At 37.3% G+C, this 23,713-nt stretch overlaps 2 protein-coding genes and 1 long non-coding RNA gene across 11 annotated transcripts; 2 read left to right on the top strand and 1 right to left on the bottom strand.

Annotated features, from left to right (window-relative positions):
* Positions 1-87: 87 nt before the first annotated feature.
* LOC107316049 (uncharacterized) lies at positions 88-3,639 on the bottom strand. The gene is made up of 3 exons (XM_085554568.1): positions 2,617-3,639; positions 851-911; positions 88-667 (listed from the first exon to the last, which is right to left on the bottom strand). Exon 1 carries the CDS (start codon positions 3,423-3,425, stop codon positions 2,928-2,930), a length of 498 nt encoding a protein of 165 aa, XP_085410694.1. The 5' UTR covers positions 3,426-3,639; the 3' UTR covers positions 88-667; positions 851-911; positions 2,617-2,927.
* LOC107316047 (uncharacterized) lies at positions 3,308-23,014 on the top strand. Of its 9 annotated transcripts, XM_085554562.1 has the most exons (14): positions 3,308-3,380; positions 3,707-3,876; positions 4,061-4,137; positions 9,390-9,465; positions 11,033-11,212; positions 11,849-11,980; positions 12,814-12,937; positions 15,577-15,637; positions 15,741-15,787; positions 16,247-16,322; positions 17,259-17,360; positions 17,998-18,918; positions 19,786-19,896; positions 20,494-23,014. In XM_085554562.1, the coding sequence occupies exons 6-14, from the start codon at positions 11,909-11,911 to the stop codon at positions 20,804-20,806; spliced, it is 1,827 nt and encodes a 608-aa protein (XP_085410688.1). In that variant the 5' UTR covers positions 3,308-3,380; positions 3,707-3,876; positions 4,061-4,137; positions 9,390-9,465; positions 11,033-11,212; positions 11,849-11,908; the 3' UTR covers positions 20,807-23,014. The 9 variants fall into 9 exon arrangements, 8 of the variants coding, with proteins under 8 accessions (XP_085410688.1, XP_085410690.1, XP_085410691.1 ...); XR_014948696.1 differs by lacking the exon at positions 11,033-11,212 and having other exon boundaries at positions 18,089-18,918; positions 20,494-20,834; XM_085554564.1 differs by lacking the exon at positions 3,707-3,876.
* LOC146759976 (uncharacterized) lies at positions 4,201-4,453 on the top strand. Its single transcript, XR_014948698.1, has 2 exons — positions 4,201-4,308; positions 4,394-4,453. It is a non-coding gene; the product is annotated as an uncharacterized LOC146759976 (long non-coding RNA).
* Positions 23,015-23,713: the final 699 nt, after the last annotated feature.

The raw sequence follows: 23,713 nt of genomic DNA, 5'->3' as shown, positions 1-23,713 counted from the left end.
ACAGTTCATCTAAATACTGTTCCTCCATTAAAGCTTTCCCAGTCCCTTCTGGTCAGCATTAAAACTCAATAAACCTTGTAACAAAAATACATTCAGAAATACCAATTTATTAGTGTGGGGTTTTTTTTGTTTGTTTGTTTGTTTTTTGTGGTGTGTGTGTTTGTTGCTGTTTTTTAACAACAATTACATGCATTAAATCAACACATTCCTGAAACAGTATTTGGTTTTATATCACAAGCAGCAACATTAAGATAACTGGTCTCCATACTCACATGCTCAGGACTGGTAGAAGTCAGGCTACAGAAATAAATCACTTTTAGTCTGTCTGCAACAGGTGCACGTTATGTACAAACCACATCAAATTGTCACATATTTAAAGTTTATAGTCTCGCTTGTACAAAGAGATGAACTTAACCCATAGTAGGTCTCTCCATAAGCCATTTCTGTTCATCATGCAAGCTTCATTTTGTACACAGCAAAACAGGTCTTGTGCCCCTTCTGTATTCTCCAGTCAGTGGACCGTTTGGTTAGGTGCAAAACAGAGAACACGAAGATGATGGGGATGGAAAGCAGAAGCATTGATTTCTCATTTAAGGGTGTGAAAGTACAGAGGTCTGCGGGGCATCCCTCCTCACACACAAGACCTCATTTGGAGCTGCTGTCACTGCTGTTAAGTGAATACAAGGAAATCAAATGTAGGAACCTTCAACCATGGGAACTGCCATAGAGTTCAATAGGACTATTCAATGTAAGCACATAAAAATAAAAGCTAGTAGGCTTCTAGCTGACTGCTCAAGTTTTACTGCACAATAGCAGGAAGTATGTAAATAAGTATTTTTTCTTGTACTACCTTCCTGTAGGTCCTGATTTACAGGTTCTTCTATTTGTGGTCTACCAGCATCTTCAGCAAGCTGTGAAAAACAGATCAGAAAAAGCTTAAATTGTTTTAAAATTAAAAGAAAATGCCACTTCTTTTCTGCCCCTATTTTAACTGATTAACTAACCACTCACAAGAAAAACAAATACTGACAAACTAAAGTGAATACACAGTGTTTGTGACACCCAAGATTTAACACTGATCATTAATTCCCAGATGTGCTCTTTCCCAATGAAAAAATAATTGGGAATGTGAATTAATCTTTCAGCCACAAGCAGGCACTTAATAGTCCTGACTATGCAATATGCTCCCTCTGGTGGTTACAGCTCAAATTTATGTTTCACACAACAAAGCCTATTTCTGATATTTTTTTCTGAATAGAAACTCACATTTTATTAAAGGGAAATTAAAATAACAAAGTTTCTGTTGATGCACAGCATTTCAGATTCACGATTACTTCCTAAAGATGTCAGGTTAATAACATCAAGCCTCAACGTGAGCTTCCAGGTTTGTTGCAATTGCAATACAGCAAAGGAAGAGAGATTTATTACTGGTGAACTGCTGTAATGTATACATCACATTCAAACTAACATTTAACATTTAATTAATCAGGGATATTGCACAGTATACTGTAAATGTACAGCAGAATGAGCAGGCATAATCTCTGTGTGAACAGCAGTGTGAGCTTACAAAAGGATTGTAGGTCTATACAGTAGTGACCTAACCAACATTTTAGCACATTCTAGCTGGCCATATTTTAAAACATGACAAAGGAAAATAAGAAACAGTGTATTCTAAAGTTCTAAAGTAATTTTACATGGCTGGAAAAGTTTCTTAGTGGAATTTGAGAACTGCAATAAATTATGTATGATCCAAATCATGTTTCAATTTCCTTGGGTACACTGAAACTTGCCACATCCAGAATAACTATTCTCATACAGAAAAATAACTTAAAACCCAATAAATTAATTAAGAACTACCATTAACAGGTATAGACTGTAAGAGGAGGAAGCACATTTTCTGCCTCCTGAGAAATGCAAATTGAGACTACAGCTTAAATTCAGTATTGCATGAATTACAGCATCTAAATCACCTGAGAAATAAAAAGGTGAAGCACTCTTGCCTTCCTATACAATGAAGTCCTATAATACCGTATTAAAAAGTGACATTAGCAGAGCGTTTTTGTTTTCTTTTAAGCTCTCAAAGATTTCTTTTTCTCCCCCAGCATTCTTTATGTTCTTTAGTTAAATGAAAATGCTTCTGCAGAGATGGATGATATGCTTACTAACTACAGAATGCACATCACTATTGGGAGACTGCAGCAAAGTTGGTATCAGTTAGGCAAGGTGCACAGGGTAACAATTCAGAAGTCAGAAAAAATCTACTGGTGCCTTCAAATACTTCCAAAGCTGTGGAGCTGAGGATTCTCATTACCATCCTTGTTTTGTCTTGTATGCACAATCAGGCAGACCCACCGCTAAATAGTTTGCCTGTTGAACTTAAATCAATGTGGCAACCCCTGGGAGTGTCCTATCCAAAACATTCAACAGAGTCAGAATCTAGAAGTTTCTTTGTTAAAAACACTGTGCCACACCAAATGCACCAGCTTTCTTCTTCTAACACTATGAAAACTAACTCCTTTTAAGCCTAACTACACATAGTAGATCTTTTTCCTTTCAACGTGGCTTTGCAAATTATTAGGTAACCATTTGAATTCCACTGAGCCAGGCCTTGCTTACCAGCACAGCATGAGGCTCTTGTCGAGGAGCAGGGTGGCTTTCCAGAAGAAAAAGGGATACTGAACAGCTGATACCAGCTGTAATTTAAGGCTTTTTAGGTTTAGGAAGAAAACTTTATGCTTGAGTCTAAGAAATTCAAGTTCCTCTGTTCTTCAGAATGAAGCACGAGGACTACAAGAACTTATGATCCTCACGGTCGCACTAGGTTGCTGCTCCATGGCCTTGGGCTTCCCTCAGATTAAAGCACTTTAGGGCTAAAAGTTTCATGTTTTGTTTCCTGAAGACACCAGATTTTTGTTCATTTCCAGAACTCAAAGGCACAGCACAGCACAGCACAGCACTACCCAGAGCTGCGGGAACTCCTGACAGCAGCGCCACGAACCCTGCTCACTGCGCTGTGTGTGATGGTTGGAAGGTGACAAACCTGAACCACCAACCTGAACAAAACCCAAACTATCCCCCTCAGCCCCCACCATGTCGATACCACGCATGCCCCCACGAGCTCTCAGCGCACGCGCAGACGCAGGGCCGCGTCCCATTGGTCGCTTGGTCACGCAGCCGAGCGGGCGCTCGCTGGAGTCTGCGGGTGGCGGCCGCCGCGCATGCGCACTCCGCGCCTGCCTGCCCGTCCGCGAGGAGCAGGCGCGCTGCCCCCTCCCTGCGAGCTGGCCGGCCGCCGCGCGTGCGCAGTGGAGACCGTGTGGGGAAGGTGGAGTGCCGCCCGTCCCGCTGCAGCCTGGCTCTCCGAGGCGGATCCTGTCCGGGTACGGGCCGCCCGCAGCCCCGCTCCTTCCCCTGTTATACCGCATCCTGCTCCTCGCGGCCCGGCCCCCCGCAGACAGCCCGGCCCACAGCCGTCGGGCCGCGACCTCCCCTTTGCCCCCGTGTCTTTTTTTAATGCCTCCTCTCAGCTCGGCTGCTCCCCGCCGAGTGCCCCGGCCCGGCCCGGCCTCAGGCGTCTTCTGCGGAGCGGCTTCCAATGGTCCCTCCGCCGCTGGTGGTGCCCGGCCGCCGTGGGGTCGGCCCCGCTGGGGTCAGCGCGGGGCAGGTGTCGTCCCGCTCGCTGAGCTGCCGGCGTCTCCTCCTGCAGATGCTCGGAGCTTCTGGTTGAGACGAGCTGTGGCTGTGGGGGCACGAGGGCTGAGCAGGCTGCTCTGCTCTGGGTCTGCCTGGAAGATCTTCACCTTTGCAGCGCTGCTGCGAGAGTTAGAAGCCTGCTGCCTCTCCTCTCTGGTTCTTTTGGTCTCCTGGAGAGGAGAGGTGAGTCGTTGTCTTTCCCTCCTGTACAGCTGCAGTAGAGAACATAGGGTAGCTTGCAAGCAGCAGAACTTTTTCAGGATGGTTTCCTGACTGCTTCATTTGAGTCAGCCCTGTGAAAATGCCCATTGATGGAGAAAGAGATAGGCACCGTGTTAACTGCGCGGTTCTCTCTCCTTTGCTGCAGTGCGCACTTTCACCGCTGTCTCCTGCTCTGCCTGCTCCTGCTTTCAGCATGGTAAAGAAGAACACTATCCCCGAGGGGTAAGTATCCCTCACACTAAGCGAGAGGCAGGAGCGGGCACAGCCCTGCCCATAGAAAAGGGGCGCTCACTGCCCCAGGCGCTTTCTTGCCACAAGTGTCTTCACTATGTACTGCCAGGTAAGGTAGGTATCTTCTCCAAGACAGGAACAACACAGCCCGTCAACCCCCGGGTGAGTATGATGCTCCAGCCTGTCTGTCAATATTCTCCTGCATCAGCCAAATGCAGACCCTTCTTCATAACTTACTCACCCCCAGATGCAGACTTCCCTGGGGAAATGGGAGAGTAGCCCGTCCTGACTGCTCAGAGTAAGGAAAGAGCAAATAAGATGAGCGCGGCTGGTTGCATGCACCCAATCAAGAACACACAGGTCCAGAAACACATTATTCTCTGCCTTTTTTTTTTTTTTTAGTTTTTGTTTTTACAATAGGATGACAAAACAAACAAAAAAAAAAACGATCAGTGAAAATAAAAATAATTAAAAAAACAACCTACAAAAGTACATATCATTCTAGTTGCTTTCTGATGGCTTGAGTGGGAGTGCATATGGGCATTTATTTGCTTGAAAGTTTCTGTGAAAATTCAGTTAGAACATGAACACAAAAAGTTATTCTGAAAGTGGGTTAGACTTGCAAGTGATAATAAAGGAAACCTGTAAGAATAACATCAGCTTGTTTTTTTCATACTTAAAAATTATTACTGAAATGTGAATGTAGCAGGTACTCATTTTTCCCTTCTTTTTCCATGGCATTTGAGCTTGAGGTGCTTTCAGGTTACGTGCATTTCTTCTGTAAATATGGAAGAAGCAGTGGACTGTGCTCCTGGCCTCCCTGATTAGAAAGTAACACCTGGCAATCTTTCACAGAGAGGAACATCTGCTGTAGAGCGTTGCTTGTAAAGACAGTGTTACTGTCTGACAAAGCTCATGACACTGAAGTATTCCCAGCTTGCTGGAAGAAGTAAGATTGAAGTACACTATGAGATGGAGACCAATCCAGATGGTATTTAACTATGGAAGTAAAATCTCCATCATATCACAGTATAATAATAACTGTAGATGTAACACTAACATTTTTGTTTTGTAACAATAACACATGAGAAGTCTGGTAGTAGATAAGCAACAGCCAATGTTTTTTAGCTTGTCTTTGTTACTGCCTCCATTTTTTATGCAGTTCTTAACAGTTTGAATTAACTTTCCTTTCTGCTAATTAAAGCAGTGTGATAAATTTGAAGGCTCAGGCTTTAGTTGGAGATAGTACAAATTAAAAAAAAAAACAGTGTATTTTTAACAACTGGTCAGCTACTTACTGTCACTCTTTACAGCACTGTCTGCAGCATAACTAAAATTGCCTGTATGTAAGGGCTGTATTTCTGTGCAACCTTGCTGGAATCAGAACAACTGTGAGTATACTCAGCACCTGAAGAAGTATTAATAGCTGATGTTGCCACTGGGTCTGCAGTACGTGTCTCGTACCTTGTTTTTGCATACCTGTTGCTGTTCCCTAGCCCTGAAAGCTTGATCTTATGCTTTTTGCACAGACTTTGCTCCAGCAAAGAGGAGAGGAAATAGGCTGGAAGTACAATTTTCCATGTTCCCTCATAGCAAAAATCATTTCTCCCTCCCAGTAAAGTCTTGGAGCAAAACTAGGGTATGCAATATCCATTGCAGCCTCAAGCCTATCAGATAGTGCTGTAGAGGTGATTCTGTAACAAAATGTGATTTAATATAACAGAGGAATTCAAGTGTCCTGTTCTACTGCACTTTCCACCAGGGTCTGAAATGGTCCCATCCTTTGGTGGTTGTATACTATGGTGTTTTATTGCGAGTCAGACAGTAGAATTTATTCAAGCTATCTAATGAGCTTTCACAAAGTTCTGCAGTGGTTTTACAGGGTTACACATGGTGCATCAGACCTACTGTGGATATAATTTCATCAATTCAGATTCTACTTTGAATAGCATCTGTAGAAATATAACCGTGTTTCCCTTACAGTCTAGAAAAAGTAATAGTCCAAGGAGTGGAGTATTTTCATTATAAAGACAAAACTGTGCGATTTCTACCTATGTGTTGTGAACATACTTTTATCAGGATGCATGAAGTTTGTTGCAAGGCAGCAAATCCAGTTGTTACTGAACATGTAAAATTTTTAGACAAAAAGCAAGACAGTAAAACAATGCTTTTCATTTAAGCAAAAATGGATAAGTGTAATAATATATCTTAATGTAAACCAGATATAAAGCCACTTATAGTTTAGCTATCTACAGTCTGTAGTAGCAATAATAATTTAACTTATTTAACTGGAAGCCATCAAGGAGACACAGAAATTTCAGAGGGAAGGGGAAATGATGTTTAATTTAGAGTTCAACACTTCTCAACTGAAATGTGATTTTCTTATTTGGAATGGCTGGTAAAATTCTGTCTGTGTTCTGAGATAGTTGATGATAGTTGGGAAGTGATGAAGACAAAACATGATAGGGAAGTGGAAAAAGTAGAATTAAGCAATTCATTAATATATGTTTCATTACATTTCAGATCTTACCCTGCATGTATTCCATGGACTGTTTACTTATTTGAAAACTCATAGAAATAAAGTCTTAATTAAAAACATGTCGTGTGTGTGCAATATGTCACTTTCTATTTGAGTGCTATTCTCTCATAACTACTTTTCTATTAAAACAAATAAATTTGGGGGTTGTGGTTTTGTATAGAGACCAGAAAAAAAATAATCACCATGTTGGGTTGATAAAAGCCTCTCAGCTGTCTATCTTTACTTGATTATTGCTTGGGTTATTAAGCTGCAGTGTTTTACTGAATTTACAATTCCAACCTAGACTCATATCACAATGTCTTTCTAATGTGACCGTTCTATGACCAGAGCCGTCCCCACTGTAATGTAAATACCTGAATGTTTTTAATGCCTGGAAGCACATATTATGTCTGTGTCTCATTGAGATACCACTGGCTCTTTGAGGAAACTTCCTACCATCTTCTCAGCTGCTTTATGTCCAGCTCAGTGTTTTTCACTCAAACCTTTTAATGGTTGCTACAGGAATGGTGATGGTGTTGAGTCTTGTAAATAGGATTTTTAAGGTTTTTTAAAATCATTTCTTGCTGATTTGTAGTTCCTTGGAATTTACATTGATTATAGTAGATTTCCACTTATACAGTTTTCCAAGAGAAACCTACAGCATCCAGCTGCATGACCTGACTGGTCTTCTGTGCTTGGGATACTTTACTTCTGCCTTCCTTTAAAATGTTTATAAATGTGTATACGTGAGTATGGCCTTTGGCTGCTTGATGAATGAATCCCCCTGTTGCAAAGCATGCTGTATGTTCTATTGGTGTTGGTACTAGTTTCTCTATTCCCAGAAGCAGCCCATTCTCTGATTCTGCCTGCAAGTTTGAGAGCAAGCATTTTTAATTTCCTGAGTTATTAAAAATAGCCAGAGGCTGGAGTTGGTGTTAAGCTTGATTTTCTCATTAATTCTAACAATAGTTCAGATTAAACGTACATCTAATAATAGTTCACTGCATTTAGAATCTTTTTAAGACGATCACAGAATCACAGTAGTTTGTGATGTGAAAGACATAAAATTAAACTATGCACAGGTTTGATTAAACTTCTCTTTGGTACAATTTAATTTCTTTAACTGACCACATCTTGCAGTCTGGATACGTGTCGTGGGTTTTGTTAGGTTGAGTAGTGTTTTCTGTATGCTTATACTGTTTGAGATCTTAATCAATTAGTACTGAATTTATCTATCTTAAACTAGGAGGCACGTTGCATGGAATGTGTCCTCTGGGCATGGAACATATTCTTACACTGGTATCTCTTAGATGTGCTACACGAAGAATTCCTTCAGTACTGTGTAAAATTAGTGAATACCATTTCTTTGTGGTTTTTGAATTACTGAGAATTTGACTGTTGTAACATTAATCCTCATGTTACTAAAGTGACTTTTGCTTAATTTTTCTACTATCAAATATTCTTTGTGGTTTTGAGAGTACCAAGAGGATGAGCAGTGAAAAACGTTTCCCTGAAAAAGAAGTATGCTAGAGTGAATGTATTTGCAAAATCTGAAAGCTTTGTACTTTTTAATGAAAATAAACTTAGTATTTCATTGCCATCTAAATAATTAAGTGAGGCTGTAACAACTTTCTAAGAGTGTTTGATTCAGCCAAGTTGAAAAATTGATTCAGCCACTGAAAACCTTCTGGCGACTGTAGTGTAAAAAGTGTTTTTTTTTTTTACCTGTTGAACTTCACTACTTTACATTGGTGCTCCTTGCCTGTAAGTGTTTCCCGAACATTCTGAGGGAACAGTGTTTTCTGGAATCTGAAAAAGAAGGAAAAGGACTGTTTTGGAATGTACTGTCAATACCTCAAAACGACTTTATGTAATAACTGCATATCTGGGGACCTAATTCTACTGTGTGATAGCAGCAGTCATGCATGTGATCTGTAAAAAATATTTTCTTTATCATTGTGCTTTATGGAGAATAAATATTTGTTTTATTATGACTCCTGAGTTTAGGCTTGCAAACGACAGGAGCATCTTTGTGCAAGTTATGTGGAGCACTAAATAAGCTTCCTCCCATATCAGTCCTGTGGTAACACTGTTGATATACTATCATCTTCAGGCAGTTCCCTGGTTCATGTATCCCAGAAGAATGCTAAGATCTTAGTTGTGTTCAAATATGTAATATCATAGCAATTAATTTTTATGGCTTTTAAAAAGGTGTTAGTTTGTTGGCGAGACAGTTGGGTTACTAATGGAAGATGATTTTTAGAAAGCTCATTTTACATACATACAAGGATTTAGTTGGCCATCTTTTTCAAGCTTTTGCATATATCCATTGCAACTGCTTGTTTATGTGACCAAGAAATTTAGGAACTACTGGATTCTGCTTTTTGGAAATGTAAATCTTAAAGCCTTATGTTAGTAGGTGCCCATTGTAGGCAGAAAGAGATAATTACTGTGTATTTATGCTTGAATTTTTAAATAGTAATTACACTAAGCCTGTGCTAAACATGACAGCAGAGTTGCCTGATGTTTGTAAGATTCTTCATATGGTTTGAAGCAACTGTTATTACAGTTTTAAAGAAAAGGGTTTTTTGTGTGCTTTGTTTTTCTGAAGTTTCAATCCAAAGAGGACATGCATTATTTTAGAAGTTTTATTAGCGCTACCTGCGTCTTTTGTTGACATCTCTTGTTTAAAAATATTTTAAAGTAAATCTTTATTTCGTTACAGATGGAGGAGTTTGACACCAGTTGGGCAGCCCATACCAGGAACGAGATTTATTGCATTCAAAGTACCTTTAAAAGGGGTATGTATAAACAGTAACTACACACTGCCTTTACTAAATATGGCACAAAAGTAATAAAAATAGCATTAATGTTCACATCAACTTCAGGAAAGAAGCATGAAAAAATATTCTGTGATCAAATAATCAATCTAGTCATCTACCAATGACTTTATTTACATAATGGTCTATATTTTTTTCATTCTTTTGAAATATGTGTTTGATGTTACTCTTTATTTTCTGTAAATCAGACCATCTCTAACCAATCAGTAAAGTCATTTGCTTACTAATTAAGTGACCTAATTCAACATCTTATTTAACATCTTTTCATGACTGTTAGAAGTCTGATTATTACCATGGGAGGGGGTCACAATATGAATAACAGTCTAGGCAGTAAAAGCCAAAATACGATTTTTCAGAGATGAAGCAATTAGTAAAATACACTTATCACTGCAGTACTTTTAAAATTAGAGATTTAGATTACTGGTAAGCTTCAGTGATATGAAAAAACACAGTATACATAGATTTATTCTATTTATGTGTTAGTAACTCCATTGTATCCTCAATAACATGGAATAGAGTCTTAATCCACTAGATACACTAAGTTAGATGTCTAAGTTTTTTTGTGACAGAATGAAAGGTGGAGACTTCAGTTCTTCGGTGGGTTGAGGTACACAATTGCAAATTTCTCTTTTTGTATAAATTAACACAAATGCTGTATAAATTAATTCATACAAGTTCTCACTTCAGATACACAGAAAAGTTTCTATGCTCTTTTAATGTTTAATGGCTAGACATAACCAAAGACTTTGTGCCCCTGTTATTACCATCCCATTATAATATTGCAGTCACTCTGGATTTCAGAGGAAGGTACTTTTTTTGCTAATTTTACCTTCCCCTGCAGTTCTCTGGTAGCCTGGAAGGCGCTCCACCAGAAATCATAAAAAGGGCAGGTGTGCTCAGACAAATCCTGCTGAGTTTTTCAGAAAATCTCAAAAAGCTTTTCATAACATGGTTAACTGTTCACACAGTGAGGCAAAATGCTTACAGATCTCTTATTTTTGTAGGATGTATTTCCCCTTAATTTTAAATGTGAGTTCACTTGGTAAAGTAAACTCTTACAAATTCTGTGACAGGCTCCTGTAGGTTAGTAGTTGTTACCTCAAAGTTCGTAAATTCAGTTTCAAACTTTATTAAAAATCAGCTCTGAGCAACCGAGAGATAAGTGTGACTACTCTTCGTAATGTTTGGGGCTTAGACAACCTCTACTGTTTTTTAGCAGTACATCAATATTTGAAGTACTCAGTGGTAAATACTATCAGCTCTACTGTTTCAGCATAAGCTTTCTAGTAACATAGCAGTTTAATAGATAGGAATGGCCCACTGTTCATTCTTTAATTAGAATTCCTCTCTCTGTTTCCAGGCTCAAATAAAAGTTCTTGCTAGCATCTTAGGTTAGAGTCCATACAGTCAAAAAATGGAATAGTTAGTTAACCTATAGCATCTGTGGTTCTGAGAGGTGTGTTGTCTGTGGCTGCCTTCCTTTCCATTAGTTCTGAGTCCAGTCTACTTGAATTTCTTATTAACAAAGGAACTGAGAGATGGTTGAGGCTGCTGCATCTGTTTTGCCACTCTTTATTGGTGGTGACAGAGCCTGTGTCAAAAGGCTCTCACAGCGGACAGCACTAGTCAGAGAAAATCCAGTTTTGTGCACGAGGCATTTTCATACCTAGAGCGGAGAACACATTTCAGAAACCTCAGCCACAATAGGGTGAGTAAACAGTTTTCACACTTTGTCAAATGCAATGAATTATTCATTATCCACCAACATGCCACAGTATTTTAGTCTTGTTTAACATTTCCCAATGTTAGATGACATGCAAGTGCTTTCTGCCAAGAGTTGAACTAGGGAAAAAAATGCCTGCTTAACATTTGCAGGGAGAGAGTTAAAGCTTTGCGAGTAAGTGAACTCTAGCATCACAACTTCTGGTGTTTCATGTGAAATACACTGTTAATGTTGTGCAATTGTGCAGGACAAAAGAAGTTTTGGGGGGAGGGACTGCAGTGTTTTGGGGTTTCCTTAATTAGTTAATTACTTAATCGGTACATATATAACAATATTATTTATATATGCTCTATTTTGCAGGGTTTTTGTCTATCAGCTTAGTGCATTTTTGTTAATGTTGTGCAAGTGGCAGTTCCTCCACATTTTCTCACCTCTTCATTGGAACAGGAACAAATTTTTACTTTCTTTTTTAGCTGTAATATAAAATGATACTGTAACGTTTGATACTGTAAATGTACCATTTTGCAAACTGCTCTTTTCCTATTTAAATAAGCTCAATATAACAAATGTCTTCTTAGTAGAACTCAGAAAGCAAATGATCCTTTTCCATTGTTATTGTAGGCAATTAACCAGAGGCTTACCCCAACCCAGAAATTTACACCAAAAGACTTAATTGCTGCAATGAAAGCCCTCAATGTGGAGCTCGGTTTAATTATTGATTTAACGTATACCACGCGATACTATGAAGTTAAGGTAATGTAAGAATAGCAGCTAATTTTATAGTAGCTACTGCCATAATTGTTTTAAAGTATTTTTGCATTTACTCACCTTGAATTGGAATAGACAAGTTGAGCCATCTAGACTTATTTAGTGTCTCTATAGCAACAAAATGCTTTATGACAGGAAGAAACTCCTCCTACCTGCTAGTTACATACCATTTGTGCTATGGTAGCTTAGAATAATGGATAGACTTCAGTGCTGGCACTATAGAAAAGATAGCAGAGACATGTGGCTTGTGCCATGAACACATTCCCATTTACGTCTAGAGGTGGTTTTCTTCCGGTTTTTTTTCACTCATTTTCAGTGGAATCCACTGAAAAAAGGATACATTTTAAAATTGCTTCCTTCATGATAATTTGTAACTAGCTGATCAGCTGATAGAATTTTGACTGCCTCCAATTGAAAAGGAGAATAAGTAGCAGTGTTGTAACTGAATGTTGTTCTTCCAGTGTACATTGGCTCGATACATTAAGGGGGCAGATGTGTGAACATGATTGTGGTTATGCAGGGCAGACACTGCTAATAATTGTTAAATGTGTTAGAATGGAGTTACAGGAATCTGCTCTTTAATTCATGTGCTGCCTTATTATTAGGGATAAGTAAATGTTGTACAGAAACTTTCCTCTCAGATAAGGTCTTTGAAACAGTAATGTAAATATTGGTTTCTGAGAGTGTGTCTCTGTAGAGTCATGTTTCTATGCTGCTCTGGAACAACTGTTTTGCATCACTGTTACTTTAGGTACTGTTTAAGGGTTTTCGTTGATGCGAGATTTCAGTAACTTTTACCATGTTTTTCTTGTTGCTAGGATTTACCTAAAAGTGTGCAGTATAAGAAACTTTATACTGTTGGACTTGAAGTTCCTGATAATGCTACTATTCTACAATTCAAAAAATGGGTCAGAAAATTCCTATGGGAAAATGCAAGAAATGGTAAATATCAGCATCTTGTGCTGTAAAAGATAAAAAACAAACAAAAAACCCACCTTTGGTGCTAGCTGCATCATTTATTAATTACAGTAGGTCCTTTAAGACATCTGGGATCTCAGACTTTCCACAGCACTTTCCAGTTTGTGATTATGTGCTGGTAAACGTAGTACATCTTATAGCTCTTGTATTTAAACCATAAACTTTCTCAAAAGTAACAATTCACTTGAATGCTCTTCTTAATAGTAATATACCTGTATCTGTCATGTGTTAAAGCAACTCCAAGTGAGAAAAACTTGTTTTGTATTTCTGGTAACTTACAGATCCACAGCTAAGACAGACTTTTTTGTACAATTGCAAGTATTTTTGTACTCTTTGATGCCACTGTAGTTAAGCTTCTTTATTATACTTTTCTAATTGTGCTGGGGATGTCTTCTCAATCCAGTGCTTGTTGATTGCCCCCATCTGAACTCCACCTTTTTCACAGGGTTAAAATCGGTTGTGCCCATCTAGCTGATATAGAATACTCAATAGAAAGAAAGCTTTCATCAGCCTGGCTCAGATTGTTCCCCATAAACTCAGTGTCGCAGCTGCCGCTCCTTTGTGGATGTCGAAAATAGTACAGGGTTTCTCTGATGGCGCTGGGCACTGATATGCAAACTAATCAAGCCCACTTAGTCAAACACAGCAATTTTCTGAATTGTTGCCGTCATGTCCTAGCGGTTTTTAAAGGTCATTTTGCAGATGCAGTATCAGTATTACCAGTGTGGATCTGTTGCTGGTTTTTGTGTTTTTTGCATTAGCGCAGTTGTCCCTGGAATGGTACAAGGTGAAACGTATTCAGGGAAATAAGTTTGAAAATATTTTGCCACAGCCTGTTTGTAGCTTTTACCTTTTCACTTTGTTTGCTACTGAGCTCTGTAAGCAGATTTTTGCTGTTTATTTATCTGTTATTCAGGAACCATTCAAGGCTTTTTTCATGCTAATTTCTGTGATTACTTTGGCATTTTCTGTGAGAAAGTAGAATTTAACTTCCCACTTGCCTGCAGATTTTTGCTGCAGAATGTAATGATGGTTCTGGTGTGGGTGGTCAGCTCTGTTGAATGAAAAAGCTCTGACCTAAGTCTCAGGTGTAAGAGCCTAAACTGGAAATGGTGGGAAAAATAAAAGATACAGCAAAAAGCATTTGTTCTTATTGAGGAAACTAATGTGCAAGTTCTTCTGCACTATTTTGGCTTAGGGAAGCTATTTGGAAATTATTAGTTTTTATCTGTTTTTTATCCAGTGACTTTTTTTTAATGTGATAAAGAATAGTCTGGATTTATGTCTAATTATTTCTTATTCTCAGAATCGAGAGAATGACTTCCCCATTTGTTACTGGACGAATGCCCACTGTTCCAGCTAGTGAGATTATTTTGGCAGAGTTTATGTGAATTCAGAGGTGTGAGCTTTCAATTTTTGTTATGCACTGTAACATGCCCTCTGTTTCAGATTGCCCTGATAACTAATCAAGATTCTTCTTACAAATAATTTTTAATAAATTTGTTCTTCTACTGTCTGGAAGGTTAGAACACCAACCTAGAATAAGCTTACGTGATAACATGACTGTTCTGTTTTATGGCAAACAGTGAGAGTGGATCTCATTCAAAAATTATCAAAGTCCATTTTAAAGACCTTCTGTCAGTACATTGTCCCTGCCTGAACTTTGCCCTTCTGATGTTTGAAGTTTGTCTTCTAAATCTAGATGTAAACTCTCAACCAGTTAATATACTTCTGCCTAATTTTGCCCTTACGTATCATTTATTCTCACTAAATATGCAGTTTTTTGCGACAAACAGAGTAGACCTTTATTTTAATTTGATAGGGTTTTTTTTGTGATGTGTTGGTGTATGAGATAGTCTGGGTGAGGTTTTTATCAGTGCCTTGTGTGACCAAATCACTGCTTCCCTTATTGGCAATATCTCAGTTGAAACAGCCCAATAGTAGTAAGTTATTAAGTTATTAAGTTATTCTCCTTTTAGCCTGCAGCTGATTAGCAGAATCTTTTCAAAAAAGATGTTTTCTTTCAACATAACTGACTCCCATTAGAGTGCTTCTCTATGTCTGAACCTGAATACTTCGTCTTTATGACGAAGTAAATCACCCTAATCAGCAATCACCCTAATTTTCAGTCCAGTTTAATTAATTATTCCTGTAATGCATTTCATACTCTGAGGTACTAAGGATATAATGCATTTTTTTCCTCCTTTTCATAAATTTTAGAAGAATTTGTACATTAACTTATTTAGTGTTACATTTGCTAGTTGGTCAAGGGAGCTTTTAAAGACATATTATTTCTTTCCTATTACTGCAGTTCTGGCTGAAGGCTGGCAGCTTTCACTGATATCACTCCTTTTTCGTATGTTCTGCAGTTAATCTCAGTCTTCACAGGTTTGGAAGTAGTGAGTTAACTGCTGCTAGAGATCTGGCATGAAGATTAAGTTTGGATGTGTTTGTTATTTTACAAGCATGACAGTACATGACAATATCATTCTATAAACAACAATAAGGATTTATCATGGTTTTACTTAAAAGTACAGCACTTTTTGTCTTGTGCTAATTTCATTTTCTGAACTACTAAAGCCTGTGTTTTATCTTTTTTATAGAGAAACTCATTGGTGTCCACTGTACTAATGGAATAAATAGAACTGGCTACCTTATATGTAGGTAAGGGTTGGAAAAAAAAATAAATCAATGTTCACAAAATATAGTGGCTTTATATTAGTCTATAATTCGTTTGGGACAGCAGTCTAATCAAATTTTTCTTCAGATATCTTATAGATGTTGAAGGCTGGGATCCAGAGGCAGCAATTCAAGGTATTTTATGTGCTTTGAACTCAGACAAACAATTAGTTGTAATTCACATTTAACTATAATTGTATTCACAAATACTACAGTATTGCTCTAGTGTGGTGTTCTGCTGTTGCATGTTGTTACCTCATGGTAGTCTCCATAGAAGATTTTCTGCTGATTTTTCTTTCAAACAAGGTTTGAGCACTAGCAAACTGAATGACAAGAAATTTCAGCTGTTTAATTTCTTTTTCTTTGGCTTTTGCTTTGAAGGATTTTCAGTCATAGGTTGCTACCACTACTAGTTTCAGTTGCTTTAAAAAAAAAAGTAGCAAAACTGCTTCAACAATCACAGCTTGCTGCAGCTTTTGTATTAATGCTATTTATTTTCTTTTAGTATCTCATGATGAACAGAAAGCTGCTTTCTCACATTTTTGTGTCTCAGTTTAAGCATATGTTATTGGACTCATTCCTCTTTTTCCTTAGCTTTTGGTGATGCCAGAGGTCATTGCATGGATGGTCTTATATATCTCACAGATCTCAGAACACAACCAATGAGAAGGTAAGCAGAAGCTTTTAGTTGCACCTTTAAGATTTTCCAGGATGTATTTTTAAAAGTTCAGTTACATTTGTAAGCCAAAATTGTCCCTCTTAAACATTTTGTAAACAACTACATAAATTCTGCAAGACTTCTGATATGAATAACATAAAGTACCTTTGTTTATACTTTGAATTTATATGGCTTTGTATACTACTGAGCATTGGTGCAGTTGTATGCTACTATCTTAACTATATTGAGTCTGAATTCTCTTATAAATTGAGAAGATCTACTGCAAAGATTTCAATGTAAGCTCTGCTGTGCTCTGCCTGCTATTGATGGTGTGGTGGAACCGGATTATTTAAAAATAAAAATGAAAACAAAAAACAGCCCTAGTGGAGAAAATAAAGTGGAAGATTTTCTCAAAGCTCCTGCTTTCAGTATTTATATTACTAATGCATATGGATTCTTTTGTCTTTATCATATTCATGCCCCAGAGTACCTAAGAATAGCTAGCATTTACATCTCAGTAAGTTATTTGTACCAATTACATCTTGTAGCATCATGTTGATTTTAAAATAATATCTGATTTTGTTCATTTTAGTTTGTGTGCCCTTAGTTCTTGTTTATCTGTTTTAATTGCTTTAGAGACTGAGTACAGTAAGTAAGTTACCTGTGTGCTGGACTTTTTAAAGTTCGGTACTTGTCTCACATATTTTTGATGTTGTTCCAAATATATGAAGTTCTGCCTTTCCCTACAGCCCTTCCTCAACTAGATTTACAAGTTTAAAATTTGCTATGAAAATCTTGAATGTTTGTCAGTTTAACTTAACATTAAAAAAAAAAAAAACCAACAAAAAACAGTCTTCTCAATTGAAGAATCCTTCTGATTCTTTTTTTCTCCTCAGTATATTTGGGGAAAAAAGGGAAGCTTATGAGAAATGTTTTTGTTCTTCATAGTAACCTTGGAATGGATGTATGGGATTCAGATGAAGATATAATTCCCCCACCAAATGCAACAGAAGGACCCGTGGAACAATTCCCAAATGAAGATTTTCAGGGGTAATAAGTTGAAACCTGGAATGAAAAGCCAGAAACAGAAATTCCATAGTGCAAAAGATGATTTTTCCTTACTGTGAGCTGTTTTTACAGTAGCAATCCATTAAATCGTTACAAGAGCATCAGCTGACTTTAACATTTAGATGCAGTGTTTTGAAACACTGGCAGCACTGAAATATTCTAATTTAAAAGAGATTTTATTTTAATGTAGCCTACTGATTCAAAGTATATTTACGGCATTAGAAAAAGTAATGAGAAGATAAAGGAAGAGAATAATAATAATGAGAAGACAGGGAACATGTGGTATTAGGGATTGGTGAGCAGTTAGTTCTTTTGGGAAAAAGTTTTACTTTGCTTGCTGTTCTTTATTATTCTACAGCAGTCTGCAATTTATTTTTAATTCATACCACCAGTTTTGCTTGTTGAACAAGCACTATAGAATTACAGTTGAATGTATGTCATAGATTCTAATTTGATATTCTTTGAAAGTTTTAGAGTTTTGCTTAGAGTTTAGATTCTTAGTAACTTGGGTATGTATATATTTTATTTGCAATGTGTTTCATGGATAAAAAAGCTTTCATTAATAACTTGTACTTAGAAGTACAAATGTCCTATTTAAGATAAAAAAAATTCTTTACAGGTCTGGGAAAAGATTAAGAGTTTATGATGACAACTCTCATAATAATTTGCAAGGACAAACACAACTGAGAGATTTTGATTTCGTTAATAAGGGACCTGGACGAAGACGAAGACCATTTCATGACCATCAGACTCAGGATGACTTAAGAGCACCAATGGAGATGAGCAATTGGGACTACAATAGGGGACCAGGACAGAGGCAAGGCCCATTTTGTGATCACCAGTTTTACAATGATTACCGAGAAGATGTACAGCTGAAAGACCTAGACCTCAGTAACAAGGGACCTGGGCAACAGCTGAGACCTTTTTATGGACACCAGTTTCGTGGTGATTTACAGACAGAGAGACCACCAAGGAACTCTGAATTTAAAAGAGGCCGTGGGCAAAGGCAGAGATTTTTTCGTGACTGTTCATCCCACAGTGATTCACCGGAAGATATGAAGTCAAAGGATTTTGGTTATAGTAGCAGGGGCCGTGGCCAGAGGCAAAGACACAGTCATCCATCTCATGATCATTTTCAGGCTCCAATGCAGTTGAAAGAGTTAGATTGTGTCAATAAAGGTGCTGGCCAAAGACTGAGATCCTTCCATGACTATCAGTCACATGATGACTTACAGCCCCAAATGCAACAGGAAGATTTTGAATTTGTTAATAGGGGCCGCGGTCAGAGATCGAGACCTTTCCATTGTCACCAACCTCACAATGACTTACATACAGAGATGCACCTAAAGGATTATGATAATAAAGGTCCTAGGCAAAGGCGCAGACCTTTTCATGACCATCAGCCTTATGATGATTTACAGGAGCAGCCTCAGTTAAAAGATTTTGATTATGTTAATAAAGGGCAAGGACAAAAAAGGTCAAGACCCTTCCATGATCATCCTGTTCAAGATGATGTGCCACGTGAATGGTGTTCAGACAGGTATAATTGAAAGTACTACAGTTTGAAATAATTTTAGTTGATTTTTTCAAGAGATTTCAGTAGTTCGTATTGCTCTTAATATATAGTTATTATCCTTTAACTGTAAGACCAGAACTAGCAGCACTTCTAAATTAAGTTTTAAGCCCTTTTTAAAATACATTTATTTAAAACACTCATCTGTTTAAAATCACACATGAATGATCAGTTAACTAACAGTTAACTTGTTATTTTGAACTATGGATGTATTTGACTTAAGTTTCAGTGTTGCAAATATGAAAGCACGTTGCCTAAACTAAAAGATTTTGCTTCTTTAAAGCTCATGTTTCACCTTTTTTAGATTCATCTTGTAGCAAAACTTTGTTAAATTTAAACAGCACTCATCAAGGTAGAAGACGTAAATTTTTTGTTTATGTTCTCATCTAAACTGAGATAACAGTACTGTTACAAGGAAGTGTGATGTTCTCTTATTTGATAAATCATTTGCTAGGAATTCCTTTGCTTCTGAACATGCAGCATATTCTCCCAAAAGCATATATCACTTATTAGTAAGTTGGATTCAGTAGTTAAGTTTCTTGCAAATATATTTGAAAATATTTATTTGATCTTTCAGAACATAGTTTGGATATTTGCTGGGCTAGTAAAGCTTAATTTAATATTTTTCATTGTACAGGTGAAACTAGATACTATAATCACCACGAGGCACACCATTTTGATGTGTTAAACTAATATGACTAAGGTATTCCTAATAAAATGTAATTTGAAGAAATGTTGTTATTAAATTATTTGAAGTAATTTTAATTGGTACTTTTCAAAAGCCTACAGTAGTTTGTACTCCCCTTAACGTATGATTATTCTGATTTTCTTCAGAAATCAGTCTTTTTCTTCCCATGAAAATGTATCAGAACCTCAGTTCCCCTCATCTCCTTCACTTCACAGAGATTATGGATCTGATAATGATGACTTCAGCAGAAGCTATAGGTAAAGATCAGGTTTTATATGTTGCTTTCTGACTCATAATGTTACTCTTTCAGTATCCAACTAAAAAAATACAAATTAACATTCATCTATGGTTTAGTGAAGACAAAGATTTAAAATGGGAAAGATTGTTCTCAATCAGCTTTATATGCCATTTATTTTATGAAGTGCATTCTGTATTTGAGAGTAAAGAGAATCCATTACGAAAAGTAAATATATATGATATTTTGTAGATTCTTCTGTTGCAGAAGAATAGGAAAATATTTTGCAATATAAATACAAAGTATACTGTTGCTTGAGACTGTGTAACAGACAGACACTGTTAAGTATTGCTCACAAAGTGAAAACATGGGTTCAGGAACAAAAATGGATCCTAAGTAAAGAAACCTTCAGGGAATAGGCAATTTTAATTAGAAACAGCAGTTGGAACACAAAGCATTTTGTATTTAATTTATACTGATAAATATTTCTAACATCTAGTAGAAAAGATTTTAATTTGGGAGGATAGAAACAAAAGTAGAAATCTGCTTTCTTGTTCTTTTCAGGCTAGGCAATTTTAATTTCTAATGGTTTCACTGTTCATGTTTACTCTTCCTACAGTAATCGAGCAAGCTGTCCTGAAGATAGTAGGAGAGTGTATCCTTCAGATGAATTTAACAAGGGAAAAAACAGATTTGCACCATATTCTTCATGTGCAATGCATCCGTCCTCATCTGTGCACCAGGAAGATGGTTCATTAGACTATGAAATAAAAACTTTTGAAGGTGGAACTACTAGAGAGATGGAACAAGGCAAAAGATTACCAGTTGTAACAGTTGACTACAATTACGGTCTCCCGTTAAATTATGGACCCGAAGAGGAAGAGAGAACACCTTATGATGTACCTCCAAGAGAGCATTACAGCTGGAACTAAATAATAAAAAAGAGGCACTGTTTCCTCAGCTTGAGCTTGCATCAATCAGTTTTACTTTGTATGTGGGCCACAGTTCGTTGGTTGGTTTTGCTTTTGGCTTTTTTATATGATGGGAAAATGCAAACTGAAGTAGTAGAGAACTGATCTCTACTGTGAGATTAGTTTCTACTTCTATATTTATTAGGGTGTATGAGTTAAGTGTAGTTGGATACAGGGTCTTGGTATACATGGATGAAAGTAGTCATTCCTCTTAGCAAAACTGAAGCCATGTACTCTAAACTATACAACTTTCTGAGTGATTGGGTGATTATAATTGTCTTTTGTTTTACATTTATTTAAAATGTATGTAATAGTAGGATGCTAAAGTCATGATAAAATAATGCACTATCAGGGAAACTACCATTAAGGTTATAGAAAAAAAGTACTATGAAATGAATGAAACTAGACTGCTGAGAACTTGGAGGTGACTGGAGTTCTATATGTGCAAATGTCAAACTTTATTTTTCAGCAACCTGAATATTCTATGCTATCTTGGTTTGGCTTTTTTTCCTAATCCCTTCAATTATAAATGCTTCAGAATAGCCCAATGCAGGTGAATTTCACAATTTTCTTAGTAATGCATCCAAACAAGGCAGCTCATATATTAACAGACTGCCTGTCTCAACTATCCAAGATTACTTCTACCTGTGTTCTTAACAATTCCATGTTTGTCAGCCAAAGGTGTCTCATTCTTCAGTTCTCTTTTCTACTGGCTTCTTTTTACAGCAGAGCAAAGCCATCAGAATGGAAGAGTAACTTCCTCAGGTAAGTTGTAAGTTTTAGATTGGCATATTGCAGCAGTCTCTTCTGAATTGCCACCGCACCTGGGCATCAGGATAATAGCATAACAAAAATATGCCAGCAGATGTACAGCAGCAGCTCAAGTCAAACAGTTAAGAAACTGCCTTAAAGCAGCATAGCTGTAAAGCAAAGCAAGAGGATATAACTATACACTAGAACACTGCAGAGTGTTCATAGCAAGAACTCCACCTGTTTTGCCTTTTAACTAGCAGCAGAAAACAGATTTCTGAATTCAAGGGACTAGGACTCTACTACACAAGGACTAGATTTAGGAAGTTCAGAACCTCTGGCAACTCTTGTTGATTTATAACACATGCAAAAAGTTCTAAAAGTCAAAGGATTTCACGTTTATAAATTCAAAGTGCAAATATTCCATTGCCTGTGCAACTGGTAGAACAACTTCGGCTTTGTTCATTATACAAAGTAAATCGTTCCCTCATTTTTAGAGCAACTAGCCAATAGTATTTCCCATTATATCTAGCTTTGTGAGCCTCACTCATGTTCTCAGGAATGAAGCTGTAATGCAATGTAATGCAATTTTGGAACTGAGTACTAAATGTTAAGAAAAAGGAACATTTCTTCCTTCACTTCTTTTAAAATGACACACACACAAAAAAAAATCTTTGTGGTGCTCTCCTTGAGAGAATTAAGATTTGTGGATTGGTATTAAAGCATTTGTTCTCTTCTTACATTATGTATGTAGTATTCATAAAGTGAATGAAGAGCAAAAATTTGCTCTTTATGATTTTGGATTTGAAGTGAGCATACGGTCAATCCTTTCTTGCTTCAGTCCAGGGCTGCTGAATGGCTGAAAAGCTGGTGCAATGCAAAGTTTCATACAGTGAGAAATGTGGCAGCTCCATCAGGAATTAGGATGGATGAGGCCTTTAGTAGACCTTAGTCAGCTCCTGCAGGACTGTTTGAGGGTTTCCATTTGGGAGTGGTCCCTGAAATGTATCTTACCTCCAGAAGTATGCTAGCAATTGCAAAGGAGAGTGTCAGTGGCACAGATTAAAACCTTCCGTGAGTTTGTTAGCATGGAAGATCCTATTCCATTGCCAGGGAATGCACTGATATTAGCAGGCATCCTCAGGTATGGAGAACGTGATTCCCCAAGGTAAGTGGAAACTGAAATTTATACTGAATAATCATGTTCGCTTTGATAAATATAATGGAATCAGTGATGGCTGCAGGGCCCTTTCAAGACCAACTGTAAAGATTGCAATGGATTTAAGACATGTCCTTATGCCAGCCTTTGAAAGTTGGCATGTTAGGAGGATATAAAGCACTCCAGAGCTCAGTACTATAGATACAGTCACAGAGTGCAGCTCCTGCTGTCTGATAAAATAAATATCACTTTCATAACTATGTCAGATTCCTCTTTTCAAGCAAAATTAATAGACGTGATGTTTCCACAAATGGCTTTGTGATGACTATGTGGAAATAACCAAGGGTGGTTTTATAAATATTTTTTAGAACTTAGTACAAGGCTTTCCCTCCCCATTGTTCTTAACAGAATTTGGCAGAGCTGCATCCACGTAAAATATTACTGAAAATCTCTCACGTTCCACAGCTGAGTCATTACTGCATATTAGTCTCTGTAGTATTCAATTACTAATTGATCCACATGGTGGAAAATGGAATTAAGTAGAATGATTTTTGTTCTTTTTTAGCTGAATATTGTATTTCAGTGGCACTGACTAAAATAGGTTTCCTTCTTTTCTTATATCTTTCATAGTGCTACAAAAACATCATAAAATCTTGTTGACCTCATCTATGGATTTTCCTAGGGAACCTAGAAATACCTGTTATAATATAATATGGCATAGCAATAAAAAGTAGGACTTTAATGGACAGTGTTGTTTTCCTATGGCATCAAGTGAGAAATCTTGAAGAAAAACAGAAGTTGTAGGAGTTTTAATATAAATAACTACTAAACTCTGACTTCATATAAAAATTCCTTCTCTGTTACTGCCCTGAAGTGAATATTTAATTGGCAGCCTGATTTTCATCAGGCAGCAAAACATACAGGTGAATACAAAAAGGAATTGCTTTCGTGCTGTCACC

The sequence above is a fragment of the Coturnix japonica genome, chromosome 8 (assembly GCF_054131305.1).
Source record: "Coturnix japonica strain WE chromosome 8, WE-NBRP24, whole genome shotgun sequence".
In the NCBI taxonomy this organism is placed as follows: domain Eukaryota; kingdom Metazoa; phylum Chordata; class Aves; order Galliformes; family Phasianidae; genus Coturnix; species Coturnix japonica.
Note: the sequence above shows the minus strand (reverse complement) of the source record. Positions and strands in the feature narration are given on the sequence as shown.

Coding starts and splice junctions, on each gene's coding strand:
- LOC107316047 (XM_085554561.1), top strand. CDS start 4,109: ATGGTAAAGAAGAACACTATCCCCGAGGG. Junction 11,981..12,813: donor CGCGATACTATGAAGTTAAG/GTAATGTAAGAA, acceptor TCTTGTTGCTAG/GATTTACCTAAAAGTGTGCA. Junction 15,788..16,246: donor TCCAGAGGCAGCAATTCAAG/GTATTTTATGTG, acceptor CTTTTTCCTTAG/CTTTTGGTGATGCCAGAGGT.
- LOC107316049 (XM_085554568.1), bottom strand. CDS start 3,425: ATGCGGTATAACAGGGGAAGGAGCGGGGCTGCGGGCGGCCCGTACCCG.